We start from the raw sequence: 16,315 nt of genomic DNA on the forward strand, positions 1-16,315 counted from the left end.
TATATACATCGGGAACTGTCGGTTTTTGTCCCATCTGAACCACATGGTGGTGTCATGGGTTACTCGGACTGTGTATTGTGTCCTGTTCATACTTTGTATTGACCAACAACTGACCGACACTCCGTCCACCTGTGCTTGATATACTTAGAAACTATAAATACGCAACACAACTTCACAAGTAATATACATAACTACATAGATACAGGAAACTGTTGCTTTTTAAATGTCCTTAGGGTATATAAGCGCGCTCGAATATCCAGTATTTCTACACACAAACTTGTCTACGCGTCTCCAAACATATTCATGTAACACGTTTTTTTTGTAACAATCATTTTAATTACCTCAAGCTGCTATACTGTCAGAGCATTCATACATGTAACTGCAATGATCTATAAAAGTAAGTATATGCTGAGCTGTTTTCGTCATGTGTCTGTATGTTGAATGATAGCCAAAGTGGTGTAGTGGATAGAGCGTCCCCCTTTTTATTTCGAAAAAAAATCTTTATTTCTGTATAAATTACCACCAAAGACAATAAATAGATCTTAATTGTGCACCCCCCCCCCCCCCCCCCCCCTTTTCAAAAAAGCTGTATCCGCCCATGTCGTGGATAGAGCGTCTGCCTGGGAGACCGCTTCCGTGGTGTCGAGGATAGAGCGTCTGGCTGGTGAGCGAAAGGTCGATGGTACGATTCCCGGTCGTGGCATACCAAAAGACGTCAAGAGATGGTAACCTTCTAGGCGCTTCAAGGACCAATCGGCTCGGAGAGGGGTATCCAAGTTAAACTGTGGCTTGGTATCTAAGTGGACTTTTGCAAACCCCCATCGACGCAATTAAGGTTAGAGAGAATGAGAGAGAGTGAATGGTGCTGATACCAGCTTTGAACAGTTTTTCATTTATATCACGGCGTGTCGCCTTAATTTGGGAGGGAAGCCTGAAGTGATGCAGACATTAGATGTTTGGTGAAACCCCAAAAGGCAAGGGTTTGGTGCAGACAAATCAAGGTAAGGGATTCGAACCCACCATTCGAAGACTTACAGACATACTTGAACCACTTTGCCAACCACGATGATATGGCTAACGAACTAGGGGTGATACAGGGACCACGACCAGCGGCACGAGCAAGGGATGCAACTCACGCGGACACATAAGCTCAGCCTATTGTTGGAACGATGTCACATAAGATCGTCTTCGACGTCATGACCAATGACGTCACCAATGATTTCCGTAATGCGTCAAAATAACGTCTCATTGATATGTGCAGCTTTTTCTCCAATAATGAGATCAATTGAACAATTGATTCGACATGCATTACAAAATAATTACAGTACTGAGTGAGAATTACTGAACACCAATATCATTGTTCTTATGTGTAATACTAGTATTTAGGGCTAATCCAGGACGCAAACTGGCGTACATCGGATCCTTGGCCTGCTAAGGGGAAGAAACTCCACACAGTGGGTAAATTGTGTAGAAAGAGTAGGTGTGCATACCTGATGTCAACGAGAGTCATACGCATATAGGACCCGTGAAGATCCGGGTCAGAATAGGTCTTCAGCAACCCATGCTTGCCGTAAAAGGCGACAACGCTTGTCAGGGGGCAGGCTCGCTGTATGGGGTGGAGGAATGTCATCGTATTCCACTTGCGTGGATCGATGCTCAGGATGTCGAATATTTATGAATATGACTCGAACATTTACAGACCGCCGTCATATAGCTGGAATATTGCTGAGTGCGGCGTTAAACAACAAACAAACAAGGAAGAATCATACGAATATAAATGCATGGAGTCAGCAGTGAAAGACGTTAGGTTCAAACGTATAATGAAGCTGTTGACGGTGACGAAATATGTCCTAAATATACAGCTAATATTTTCCATAAACGACCACAAAGTATACATACTTACTTCACCAACCGCGTTCATTGACGTTCGCCACTAATCGCCACGTCACATTGGCTATGTGCAAATTGCATTTCTCAAGCGGCACACACTGAAACACCGTTCCGGAACCTCTTTAATAACCTTATATTGATTCAGAACTACTGCCTTTCTGTAAACAACAGCACAACATTAAGTCTAAGACATCCTGTTTATTTTATACATCGGGGCATACACAATTACAGCGGGTAGGTCTGTCGTTATGTGCTGCTCCTGAAATAGAGAAAGGTGTTTCAGAAAACACAAACAGAAATGAGTTCTTGTACATGGTATTGTAAACAAGAGCGACAAAAAAACTTCTATGATCATAAGACATCTCTGCGAAAAATGGTCGATGGTGCGATTCTCGACATATCATAATCATAATCATATATCACACAGCTATGATACCAGGATTCGCGGAAAGATGACCGAATGCAGCCCCGCATGCAGTGCTTGATGCACTTACTAAGCTTTCACATGATGGAGCAAGAAGTAGCTCTGAAACTACAAAGAATAAAAGAAGTTATCAATAAAAAAGCAATCTCATTAAAATCAGATCTTAGTTATCGCTACCTAAACAATGATCTGAGAACACCCCATAACGGGTCACGTCAGAACGACTTTGCGCGAACTTTGACCGACCAATGGAATGACTGACAAGAAGTCGACATTAGCCAATCAGAAGGCAGCTTTCTCGTGCTTTACGGCACTAATTTCAAATTGGCAACTACGCTTCGAAACATATTTTGACAAATTCTCGATTAAAAATTTGAAACCTGAATAAAAGAACATTCTGGAATGGCTAATGTATGGTCTAGATTGTATGGATTCAGTCGTTTAGCCCGTAACTATCGTTCGGAATACCCCGTGTTGCATGATTAGAAATCACATTCCGACTGTCACTTTCATGATCTGGTAAGCGACGCTCTGATTGGCCGGATAAAAAGGTCGTTCTGACGTGACACCTAATGGGATGTCCTCATATCGTTGTTTAGCGGTAGCGAGAACAAAGATATCATTTTAATGAGATTGATAAAAAAGAGTCATGTTTGTAATAACATCGTTGTTCCCCACCGCATCGGGCATATATTACTAAACCAGTGATCGATAAGATGAGCACCATACTCACGATGGGTAGCCACAGTGGCAGTACTGATCTATACAGTGGAATGACAACCACGGAAGAGGACACGTGCAGGAGATGGAGCCACTCAAGAATCTGGACAGACATTCGTTCCTGTCGGCACATATGGCTGATAATAAATAAACAAAGGTTTGTTTTGATAGAGTTGAATTCAATAAATTTAGTTTTACGTCACGTTGACCATTCTTTGCAACAATTATATCCTTCCATGATAAAAGTAATGTCATGTGCAGCAAAAATGTAATGGTCTAAAAATATAGTGAGTGGGTTTTGTTTTACGCCGCTTTGAACAGTATTCCAGTTATATCGCGGCGTGTCAGGTTGATGTGGGAGGAAAGCCCGAAGTGATGCAGGTCTCGGACGTTTACCACTTTGGTGAATGGGTATGGTGCTGACAATCCTCAAAAAACAACACTAAAAGTGAATTAGTGCTGAATGTAGGTATACATGCTTTTTCGTGTATGTTGTAAATATTTTTATATTAAGTAAACAGGAAGGGTACACAACGTTCCACCATTACTCCAACTTTCTGCATTAAGGTCACATATTCTTACTTTAAAAAAAATAAATATTCTATTAGCAAGGTGTTTATCGTAGCCTGGATGAAATTAAGAAAATGTATTTAATAAAAATATTTATTTTCATATTTTTCATTGACATTGTGTGGGTCGACAGAAAACATATGCATGTGTGTTCAAACATGTAGGGTGTTGCCACTATATTGCAAAAAGTACTAACGTATTGTCGCAGGACAATATTTAAGATAATAACTGAGATTTGATCACGTGTTTACTTTCCGGGTAAGCCCTGTCAGGCGACTTTTGGGGGGCTATTATTAGCAGCGTGTGCCGCGTACGTACAGTACCAGCACGAACTGAAAGAAAACACGTGCAGGTGAAGTATTTAAAGGGCTACTGACCAAGTTCTCTGCTAAAAATAGCCGCTCGCAGTCACTTGACTGTCGATTCGTACCCGGATTGTAACCACGTGATCAAAACTCAATGATGATTTTTATCGCTAGTAAAATGGACATTTTTTGAAAAGCGCATTTTTTATTTTTTGTCATTACTGTTAATAATATTCGGCGGAATGGCTTGTTTTCACTTTATAGTAGTATTTTCACTATAAGCATTGGCACACATGCAGCCATCTTCCAGAGGCTAGGGAGTTAACTGCAAACTGGACTATAGTCAGTTAACGCCCTTGCCTCTTGAAGATGACATGCATCCAGCTCCATTAAGTAATCATCGCGATATTTCGTGATTCGGTTTCAAGTGGGCAGGACTATAAGAATAGTACTTTCATTTTCCTTAAAATATCGAAATTGGATATGTTTTAGGCGCGCGTCTTACCAAGGTCCTGGTCTTTGTCGCAGCTATGGGTGCAGGTGCACTGGTCGTTGGAACAGATAAGATGACCGTCTGTCGCACAAAATGTGATCCCATGACAGTCAGACGTTGCGACACAAGATTCACGCTTGCTAAAGGCAGACACACCTGCTGTAAACAGACACTGTATGACACGATTGACGCTTGCTAAGTGCAGACACACCTGTTGTAAACTGACACTGTGTGATACGATTCACGCTTGCTAAAGGCAGACACACCTGCTGGAAAAGACAGTGTATGACACGATTCACGCTTGCTAAAGGCAGACACACCTGCTGTAAACTGAAACTGTGTGATACGATTGACGCTTGCTAAAGGCAGACACACCTGCTGTAAACTGAATCTGTGTGATACGATTCACGCTTGCTAAAGGCAGACACACCTGCTGGAAAAGACAGTGTATGACACGATTGACGCTTGTTAAAGGCAGACACACCTGCTGTAAACTGAAACTGTGTGATACGATTGACGCTTGCTAAAGGCAGACACACCTGCTGTAAACTGAATCTGTGTGATACGATTCACGCTTGCTAAAGGCAGACACACCTGCTGGAAAAGACAGTGTATGACACGATTGACGCTTGCTAAAGGCAGACACACCTGCTGTAAACTGAAACTGTGTGATACGATTGACGCTTGCTAAAGGCAGACACACCTGCTGTGAACAGACAGTGTATGACACGATTTACGCTTGCTAAAGGCAGACACGCCTGCTGTAAATAGACACTGCATGACACGATTCACGCTTGATCAAGGCAGACACACCTGCTGTAAATAGACACTTTATGACACGATTCACGCTTGCTAAAGGCGCAACTGGCAAACGATACGATGTAAGTAGTTGCAATTGAACATAGGCCTGTGTGTCGAGATGTGTTGTACATATAGGCCAGTGTGTCGAGATGTGTGGTATATATAGGCCTGTGTGTCGAGATGTGTTGTACATATAGGCCAGTGTGTCGAGATGTGTTGTACATATAGGCCTGTGTGTCGAGATGTGTGGTATATATAGGCCAGTGTGTCGAGATGTGTTGTACATATAGGCCAGTGTGTCGAGATGTGTTGTACATATAGGCCAGTGTGTCGAGATGTGTTGTACATATAGGCCAGTGTGTCGAGATGTGTTGTACATATAGGCCAGTGTGTCGAGATGTGATGTACATATAGGCCAGTTTGTCGAGATGTGTTGTACATATAGGCCAGTTTGTCGAGATGTGTTGTACATATAGGCCAGTGTGTCGAGATGTGATGCACATATAGGCCAGTTTGTCGAGATGTGTTGTACATATAGGCCAGTGTGTCGAGATATATTGTACATATAGGCATGTGTGTCGAGATGCGTTGTACATATAGGCCAGTGTGTCGAGATGTGATGTACATATAGGCCTGTGTGTCGAGATGTGTTGTACATATAGGCCAGTGTCGAGATATGTTGTACATATAGGCCAGTGTGTCGAGATGTGATGTACATATAGGCCTGTGTGTCGAGATATGTTGTACATATAGGCCTGTGTGTCGAGATGTGATGTACATATAGGCCTGTGTGTCGAGATGTGTGGAACAACTCTATTTGCGTTGTATATACTAGAACCCACTATGGCAGCACACAGTGCACAGGCCTCATTACCATAATATATACTCAACAACAAAAGTTCCTGTGACACCAATATTTAAGTGTATTTTTCGAACAAGGAAAGTTTGGTTTTCAATATTGTAGTACATGTATGGATTCAAGTCACAAAAACGCAACTGCTACAGAAAAGCATGCATTCCATGCAAAAGTTGACTTTTATGCAAGCCCCATGCATTTCATTACCCAAGAATGGGTATAAAAACGTGTGCGTTAACGGGATTCCATATGCGTTGTTTACCATGGTGCTGACAACCACTCAGAAAAAGAACAAAATTACGCAATTATTCAACATTACGAAATGCCACGCCTGTCCGAAAATGAGCGTCTGCGAGCCATTGGTATGCTTGAAGCAGGATCGAGTCAACGTGATGTTGCAAGACAATTCAACGTACACAGAAACACCATTTGGTGTTTCTGGCAACGTTGGCAACAGACGAATGCAGTCAGAGACCATCCTCGGAGTGGCAGGCCACGTGAACCAATAATCGACAAGACAACTGGATTCGAACAACACACCTACGAAATCGATTCCAGCCAGCAACAGTGGCTGCAAGAAGCATACCTGGCCTTCGACGAATATCTTCACAAACCGTACGTCGCCGCCTCAGATGTGCAGGGATTGTCGCCAGAAGACCCGTCAGACGTCCCATTTTGACAGGAAACCACCGTCAAGCACGTCTACAGTGGTGCAGGCAGCGTCTACGCTGGACGGCCATGCAGTGGGGACAAGTTCTATTCACTGACGAGTCTCGTTTTCACCTCAGCCACAGCGATGGACGGATTCGAGTGTACCGGCGTCGAGGTGAACGTTACGTCAATCATTGTGTCATGGAAGAAGATCGGTTCGAGGGCGACAGCGTTATGGTATGGGGTGGGATTACAGCAAGACAGAGGACCCGTTTGATAGTGGTAGAGGGAAATCTCAATGGACAGCGCTACCGCGACGTGATCATCGGCCCTGTTGTTCTATCGGTTTTGCGTCGTCATGGCCCAGGCATTACCTTTCAACGTGACAACGCCCGGCCTCATATTGCTCGACTTGTTCAGGATTCCATTCAACAGAACAACGTGAATGTCATCCCCTGGCAAGCTCGCTCCCCTGATCTCTCACCAATCGAGCACATGTGGGATGAGATGGATCGGCGCCTTCTGCGTCAACCACGTGTTCCACAGACACTCCAGGAACTTCGAAACATGCTCAAGCAGATATGGACAGATATCCCACAGGACTTTGTGCGACGCCTGGTCCATTCCATGAAACGAAGATATGTTGCTTGCATCGCAACCAGAGGTGGACACACACGCTATTGATTTGTAAATTGACATTTTGGCATGCTCATGGTTTTTTTATGAAATCACGCGTTTTCTGCAGTCAGTATGGCAAATTAAACCATTTGAACACTTACAGGAGTCTGTTTCAGATTTGGTAAAAAACATAACTTTGCATTAAATCTTATTCAATGTCACAGGAACTTTTGTTGTTCAGTATAGATATGACAGTAATGTACTATATTTAAGTGTGGCTGTAAGACAAATATAATCTTTTTCATAAAGTTCCTACTTCAGCTGTGACATATATTGACTAGTATGAAGTTACCTGCCAATGCCAGAACAGAGAGAATGCTGAGAGATCTCATGGCTGCTGGATTGTCCAAAACCAGAGTCTTCCTGCTCAGAACCTACTGCAGACAGTCCTATCTCAAACGCTCGTAAGCTGGTCACGGACGTTTTTGCCTCGTGGAAAGATATTTATATTATGTGATTGTCACGAATTCTGGTAGTGTTGTAACCTGGTTTGTGTGGGAATGCACGCCGTTCTTGTATTATCAGCAGCTTTGGCTTTAGATCTCTTACAAAAAGTGTAATCTATTGCTATACATAGTATCATGAATTTGGATGTGTCATGTTTAAGGATGACATACAGGCAAATGGATAACATGCACTTTATTTGTTTTTGCTTAATGAATGTGGTTATCGAAATCGTACAATCGACTGCTGTTAGCAAGATTTATGAATATGGAAAGGGTTTTGTCGCTTTTATCTAAAAGTTCTAATGTCAACGATTTATGTGAATGTCTAATGGTTGAGGAAATATTTGCAGATATTTCGAGACATATGCGTACCAGAATGCATCTATCGCGGGAAAAAAGCTCCAAGTCGTTAAGCGTTCTGTCTCAGAATATCCTCGATCTTGTCATCAATTCATCGTCAATTCATCATGAAAAATGTCCATGGTAAAGTATGCCGCCATCTTGAATGAATATAAAATTAACTTACGACAGGTTTGGGGGCTACGTTAGATTGACGACAATCTTACGATATCTTAGAGCTACGATAGTTTCGAAAAAAAACTACGATAGCCTCCGCTTTCCTTTCGATAACTTTACGATATTTTCAGGGCTGCGATCGTTTCGCGAAGAATACGCAAGCTCCTCACAGCGATAGCCCGTTCGCGAAGCTCTCTATACTGTCGCTGCCACCAGTCAAAACTCCCCACTGTGATAGGTGGCCCCAACCATGCTTGGAGTTGAACTCGCAACCGTTATATTTACAAACAAGTGATGACTGCCGTGACGCCGAATAGTGTTACCCTGCTAAACTATTTTCTTTGTTTGTCAATTTGAATTTCTGTTTCATTACAACTGTCACGTAATTGATATAGTAAGAATGTAAGTGGGAAGGTTGTTGAAGGTTCGTCTGCAATCTCGAACCAATCTGACCAAACAAACAGAACGGTAAATTCATCTGGGAAATATGGTCATTCGTATGATTGCATTCCCAAAGATATAAACAAGAGTATGAACGTTACTACATCTGGGGTTAGAAGGCAAATTTCAAGATTCGTGTAATGGCCGCGCCCACACCATTCGTGACCAACTCGTGTTATTCCGGGACAAGCCGAATAGCGACTCGTGCCCCTCTCATGGCCATTTTTGCGACCGGATTCCGTTTTAGCGCAAACGGGCATACCTAAAAATAATTGTCAAGTCGTCGGGTTATGGTTCACATATATTTCCCCATACGGTATATTATATATATTTCAGATGCAATTTAAAGCACATCTGGACATGCGGAATTATACAGTACGGTTGAACACATGTATCTGTGCCTTGGGTTTATTTTTAGGTGCAAGACATATGTAAAATCAAAACATATTTCTGAGGGATTCTTTGACGAAGAACTTGAAATCATACGCGCATTCTGATTGGTTTGTCGTATTTTCGCACATAACATTCATCGATAGGGGGACGAGTCTTCTTGCAGGTTACGGAAAGAGGCGAGTTGTGACGAATGATTGGTGGCAGCGATGTTACCGAGAGTGTAACGAAGGTGTCACGCGCTGGGATGGGGCTTGGTAACTTCGGGTTAAAGGCCTAGGGAGGCTACTCCAGCACAGCTGTTAACAGTTGCAGAATCTACTAACTGCTGTTCTATAAAAACAAAACTAGGAATAGGACAAACCTAATTTATCGACAAACTGTTACTCATACATCATATAGTCCCAGCGAGTAGGATACTATTTCCTGGAGCTGAAATGAAGAAAATATGCTTTTATCAATCCTTGAAACATCATACACAAAGGTGAAACAAAACCATAGCCTGTTATCGTTACATCATCCTCGATTATTAAGGGCATGTCTCAATTATATTGTTATAAAAAATCCCAGACCAGTTCGCTATCACAGTTTCCATTGGGAAGTGACAATACCATCTTCTTGTTCTTCCCACAGAATTTCTCTCGCACAAGTGTAATAATATTGGAATACAGTAAACTACGTTTATAACGAACACTCTTATAACGAACTGACCAATATAACGAACTTATTTCTTAGCCAAGGCCATTTGTTGTATATATGCTTATAACGAAGTACGGTTATTACGAACTAAAATAATAACCGTAGTTTACTGTATTTTTTTAGTTCGTGTCATTCGAATTGAAACTATTGGAGCGGATTCAGGGACTAACAAACCAGTGATCGATAATGTGAGCACCGTACTTACGTTGGGTATCCACAGTGGCAGTAACTGTCAATACAGTGGAAGGATCGCCATGGGCGAGCGCAATTGCAGCTAATATCCCCGTCCAAGAAACGGGCCAGACATTGGTTACGATTGGAACATTTGGCTGCGAAAACAACAAAACAAAATATCATTAAAGTGAGCCTTAATTGTTAGTGTTAGCAAATTTGATTCAAGTGTTTCCAAACCAATTTTCTTTGTGTGTAAACTGAAACTTTATGGCGTATCAATCTTGACATTGATTATTGCTCCAATTACTCAAAGAAAACGAGTCAATTACACACACGTTACTAAATACAACGTTAGACTCCGATTGCCACCGGATCGTGGAGGAGAGTCCCCCTTTAAGGATGCGGCATATGGTCAGAAATGTCGGTCATTGCTTCATCATACCGTATTTATAACATTTACAGCGACATCATCAACTCAAAGTCCTGGGTACCGTTGAACAATACAACCTCGTAAGTCTATGGTAAGGCATCTTCCCGAGGCAAGGGAGTTAACTGACTTTAAACGTCCAGTTTCCACCCTTACCGAACTAGCCTGGAATTACAGGGCTCGATCGTTGCGCCACCAGTGGCTATTACCAATTATGTCCCTTCTAAGCCTCTCCTATGGACCAATCAAATTCCACCTCTCGTATCACTTGCGTTTGCTTCACACAAAATGGTGGCGCCCAGTCAGGACGATCTGATCGATACTCAAGATCTATATTGTGATAAAACGGGTCTTACATCGCGAAATGCATCAAATCACGTGAGCACCTTGATTAAAAACATGAAAGGATTTGGAAAATATCTGCTGACAACGAATTGGCGATGCACATGCTTTGCAAACCCTGCAATCGATCGAAATCTGCACGACAGTTTACGAACCGGATTTTGATTTCGGTTCGCGATTTTGATTGAACTATGCATAGACTCGTTAGTCCAGACAAAACGTAACTCCATAACACCAGCCTAGTTCGGCAAGGGTGGAAACTGGACTTTTATAGTCAGTTAACTCCTTTGCCTTGGGAAGATGATGGTAAGGTATGGGATGGACGATCACCTTAGCGCTAAGACTGTCGTAAGTCTGTGGTAAGGTATGGGAGTGACGATCACATTAGCGCTAAGACTGTCGTAACTCTATGGTAAGGTATGGGAGAGACGATCACCTTAGCGCTAAGACTGTCGTAAGTCTGTGGTAAGGTATGGGAGTGACGATCACCTTAGCGCTAATACTGTCGTAAGTCTATGGTAAGGTATGGGAGTGACGATCACCTTAGCGCTAAGACTGTCGTAAGTCTATGGTAAGGTGTGGGAGTGACGATCACCTTAGCGCAAAGACTGTCGTAAGTCTGTGGTAAGGTATGGGAGTGACGATCACCTTAGCGCTAAGACTGTCGTAACTCTATGGTAAGGTGTGGGAGTGACGATCACCAAAATTAGCGCTAAGATCGCGTTGTACAACGGCATCCTGAACGTCCTGAAAAGTCCCAATTGATGCAGGTCTCAGACGTTTACCACTCCGGTGAAAGCCGCTAGCATGGGCATGGTGCTAATAGGGCATCAAGAACTCATTCCTTGAACATAGATTTCGGGCACGCCAAGGGACGCAACTCTGCACAACGAATCACTCGCTTCTTACCGAGGTCTTGGTCCGGATCGCAGACATTTGTACATGTGCACTGGCCGTTGTCACAGATGAGAGACCCTGCGGTTCCACAAGATGTAATCCCAGAACAGTCTGCTACGGTACTGCACGTTTCCCTTCGGCTGATGGCAGAGGCGCATGCTGTAAAAGAAAGAGCATTGCAGTGAGTGACATTCGTGACCAACTCGTATTATTCCGGGACTTACGGAAAGGGGCGAGTGGTGACGAATGCAGTGAGTGAGTGGATTGTTTTCGAGCCCAGGAGCGATGTTCTCAAGCTCCTCACAGCGATAGCCCGTTTGCGGAACTGTCTATACGAGAGTGTAACGAAGGTGACACGCGCTGGGAAGGAGCTTGATTCAAGCTATGGAAAGGGGAGATAATTGATTTTGAGCCAGGCAGCCTGGTTCCCTGGGTATGCCGCGCTCGCTCAGTGTAGCGCCAGCGCAGCATACCCAGGAAACCAGGCACTGGTTTCCAGTGGCGGCAATAATGAACATTATGAAGAGGAGTAAAATAACACAGTGAGCCAGGTTAAATTATTCGTTCTTACCAGACAATCCTCATGTCCCCCTCCATGATATTGCTGGAATATTGCTTAAAGCGGCGTAAAACCATACTCACTCACTCACTCACTATTAACGGCTCTAACGACACGCGGGGTATACAACGGGATAGGCTAACATGAAATGAACATCCAGAAACTGCAGTAATCTACACTTGCCCACTATTATAGACTTTCATGGGCTGTTTTGTACATATTGTTTCAGGGTCTGTATGACTAACGACGGGACTATTCTGGAAAACACCACGGGGTCGAACTACCCGCCACAACAGGCTTTGATAGACACCGCCATTATCAGGAATATCCCAGTTAGTTCATATCCGCCTTTGCAGGCTGATCGGGACTGGATGCGGACATGGAAATGTGGATTATTACAACAGGTAACAAGCCAGGGATAGCCAAGACTAGCTCAACCATGTCCTATTCAAATACAGTAGACATTTAGATCACCGGATATCAGTTTTAACTACCTCTACGACATTCAGGGTAGAAGTTGCGGCAGCCCTCGACTGGCAATTATTTTAGTATCTTCAAGTAAGATAAGCCCGAAATAGGGCTGGGACGGGTCCAAATTTACTACCCGGGTACCCACCACCCTATTACCCGACCCTACCCGGGTACCCGCTGTAGATGTTAAACTGTCCGTATTGGAAAAGTTTGACCGTAGCCCTGGCAAAATGTATTTAGATACACGTGTAAAACGATCTGGTCATGCATACACTGAAGTTTACTGCATGAAGTTTTATCTTTATTCAAACATAATAGTCAGGAAGAAATGAGAACATTAGTAACTTATAGTGCGACCATAGAGTTTTAAATAATTTGTTTCATTAAAGAATATATCACGTGACTAACCACGGGTCCGGGTTGTCCTGTAGGTACCCGGGTCCTACTCAGTACCTAACCGACCCGGGTACCCGAGTTACCCAGCCCTAGCCCACAATGAATGAACTGTTATATTTTCATCCCCGCCAACCTGACTACCAAACACCCACTACACATCATGTTATTGTAGGGGCACGGCTGGCCCAGTCGTCTAAGGCGCCGCGATTCGCTGTGCAGAGTTGCGTCCCTTGGGCACGCCAGAAACCTATGATTGTGGGTTCGAATCCCGGTTCGCCCCGATTATGTTTCTAGGTTTGTCAGCACCATGCCCGTGCTCGTGGGTTTCACCGAAGTGGTAAACGTCTGAGACCTGCATCACTTCGGGCTTTCCTCCCACATTAAGCTGACACGCCGCGATATAACTGGAATACTGTTAAAAGCGGCGTTTAACCCAACTCACTCACTCACTCACTCATATTATTGTACCTACAGACAGACCTACAGCCAAAGAAAATGATTATTCGTTCCCTTCTTTCTTTACTGACCGCCTCCTTGGTCTAGTCCGGAGAGCGGAAGGTCCGGGGTTCGATCTCCGGCCGCGTCATACCAAAAGACGTTAAAAGATGGCATTAACAGGACTGGTCTGGTCGGAGTCAGTAAACTGTGTCTGAGTGGGTTATTCATGTTAAACCGCGGCATGGTATCTCAGTCGGCTAGCACTACAAAATTGGCCTTAGTCCGGATTAGAACAAGCACACACACGTGCATATATGTCGCTATATAAGTGCAATAATCATGGACGCGACGTTAAATCCCATTTCACCTCACCTCACCTCTTTCTTTATCCCATGACATGCATGCCATTTTGTTTCAAGTGAGTCACATTCGACAGACTAATGTACAAAGATGCTTTAAGCAGCGTTAAAACAATTAGATGCCTCACATTTGACATAAGTCTAGTTATTAATTTATTGTTGTCTAATATAAGCTTTGTATTTACCTCTAAACAATCACACGTAGATCTAGTAAATAAATCAGTATTATTACTCGTAAAAATCTAGCTATCTGATTGGCCAGACGTGTTGATGTTACGTCACAACTGAGCCTGTCCGGGGACACAATGCAGATCGGAATAAAGATACATAAACATGGTTTTTTAAAACAAAATTGAGGGTGTTATTGAGTATTCTATGCCTGTATTTTTTATGCAATGTATGATAACTGAACTCGCTTGGTTATGACTTGCATAATGTGGAGGAATTATACGAAATCAAAATTATTCTGATAAATATTGACCAACATTAATATTAAATTAACGTTACACCCATTTTGCCATGTTTTTTTTCAAATTTGTAATTGATAAAAATATTATACATGTATATGAAAACGTATTCTTAAACAGTGAAAAGTCCAAAAGAGTTCTCTGATCCAATTTTTCAACTAATCAGATCAGCACACACATTCATTTAACAATGTCACATAAACGCATTTCACTAAACGTCTTTGTAACTTGTGAATTCGTAATGGTAAATTTGTCAAAGATGTCACTAGCGGGACGTTATACCAAACACAAGTGACATATGTAACTATTGGCAACCAGGCACGTGAACAAACCGTGACCTTGACCTTTATCTTTATCCGAAAACGTGTCAAGAAACACTCCAAATCAGACCATTTTGCTGATAAATTACCCGCACATAGCATCAATGCGGACTTCATCATAATGACGGTAATATCGCATCGCCTTCAGGCATGATTCAGATATAATATAAATATTAATTAATATAAATTTGAAACTATTGAGCTACACATATACCAGCATGACACACATTCCTGTCAGGTCTTGCTCAAGCCTTATCTGAAAATGTTTTAAGAAAAATATAATTCATCTTATAATGTTCCCATAAGCACTGTGACATATTGACTGGTGTGATGTTACCTGCCAGTGCTAGAACGGAGAGAATGCTGAGAGATCTCATGGCTGCTAGTTGTCCGAGAAAGAGTGTTCCTGCTCAAAACCTACTGGGACACTCCTATCTCACAACGCCCGTCACCGGCCAGATGTTTTTTCCCTGTATGATAAAACACGTGGTAGTTAGGTAAAGTTTCTTTGTCAAGATTTAGCGGCATAGGGTTGAAGTGCGGACACTTTCCGTTCTCGTCTCATGGATATTCTTTCCGTTCCGAACCCGTGAAGATCCGGGTTAAAATTGGTCTTCAGCAACCCATGCTTGTCGTAAGAGGCGACTAACGGGGACTGGCGATGACGTCATTGACGTGTGTGCCATATTACCTCCATAATGAATAAGTTCGCATTGATGCTAAGTACGGGATCCGTGAAGATATTGGGTAGAATAGGTCTTCAGCAACCCATGCTTGCCGTTACAAACGACTATGTTTGTCGTAAGCGGCGACTAACGGGATCGAGTGGTCAGGCTCACTGACATGGTTGATGCATGTCATCGTATCCCAATTGCGTGGATCGATGCTCATTATGTCAGTCACCGGATTGTCTAGTCCAGACTCGATTATTTACAGACCGCTGTCATATTGCTGGAATATTGCTGAGTGCGGCGTTAAACAAAAATAAAAAAAACAACTTAAAATTAGGATATTAGGTGATACATCGTGACAATGACAACTTCTGGTGCGGGTGCTCTGTATATAGTCACGTGACGAAAGATAAGCACATCTCAGTAATTTGGTGAGGAGGAAAACGCGAATCGATGAAGATCCGAGACGTTTACGTTTACAACATCATGGGTATGGTGCTTACAGGGCGAACTGGGATAATAATTTAGACAAATATTTGTCATTGCAAGTTACAGTATAGCCACACGTCGTGTAGTCTCTCAAACCCTGAAACAAATATCCAATTCTTTGGCAAGTCTACATTTCTTCAATTTCACACCCTTCATTTTGATCATATATTAGAAGACAATTTAGCAAAACCAACCATACACTAGAATTTTTTCAAAGGTTAAATGGTAGTCTAACACCCGCCCAGTACGGCTGATGTATGGAGACGATTTGTTATTGAATGAAACGTTCGTAAAATACCTATGTCAAACTACCCCCGACGAATGATGCTTGTGGCTCACGACTTGTGGCAGTGACGCTTGAACTTGCACGCCACTTTTATTTCTCTGATCACTAGGTGACAGCGTTTACGCAAATAGATGTGTAA

At 42.8% G+C, this 16,315-nt stretch overlaps 2 protein-coding genes across 3 annotated transcripts; both read right to left on the bottom strand.

Moving 5' to 3' along the window:
- Window positions 1-2,068: 2,068 nt before the first annotated feature.
- On the bottom strand, window positions 2,069-7,824 carry LOC124132375. Of its 2 annotated transcripts, none has more exons than XM_048403264.1 (4): window positions 7,681-7,824; window positions 4,415-4,558; window positions 3,048-3,171; window positions 2,069-2,149 (listed from the first exon to the last, which is right to left on the bottom strand). In XM_048403264.1, the coding sequence occupies exons 1-4, from the start codon at window positions 7,718-7,720 to the stop codon at window positions 2,137-2,139; spliced, it is 321 nt and encodes a 106-aa protein (XP_048259221.1). In that variant the 5' UTR covers window positions 7,721-7,824; the 3' UTR covers window positions 2,069-2,136. The 2 variants fall into 2 exon arrangements, with proteins under 2 accessions (XP_048259221.1, XP_048259220.1); XM_048403263.1 differs by having other exon boundaries at window positions 4,415-4,561; window positions 7,681-7,821.
- Window positions 7,825-9,535: 1,711 nt separating this feature from the next.
- On the bottom strand, window positions 9,536-15,215 carry LOC124132377. The gene is made up of 4 exons (XM_046496265.2): window positions 15,068-15,215; window positions 11,733-11,879; window positions 10,086-10,209; window positions 9,536-9,613 (listed from the first exon to the last, which is right to left on the bottom strand). Exons 1-4 carry the CDS (start codon window positions 15,105-15,107, stop codon window positions 9,601-9,603), a joined length of 324 nt encoding a protein of 107 aa, XP_046352221.1. The 5' UTR covers window positions 15,108-15,215; the 3' UTR covers window positions 9,536-9,600.
- Window positions 15,216-16,315: the final 1,100 nt, after the last annotated feature.

This window comes from Haliotis rufescens, unplaced genomic scaffold (genome assembly GCF_023055435.1).
Source record: "Haliotis rufescens isolate VD_foot unplaced genomic scaffold, xgHalRufe1.0.p SCAF_3, whole genome shotgun sequence".
In the NCBI taxonomy this organism is placed as follows: Eukaryota; Metazoa; Mollusca; class Gastropoda; order Lepetellida; family Haliotidae; genus Haliotis; species Haliotis rufescens.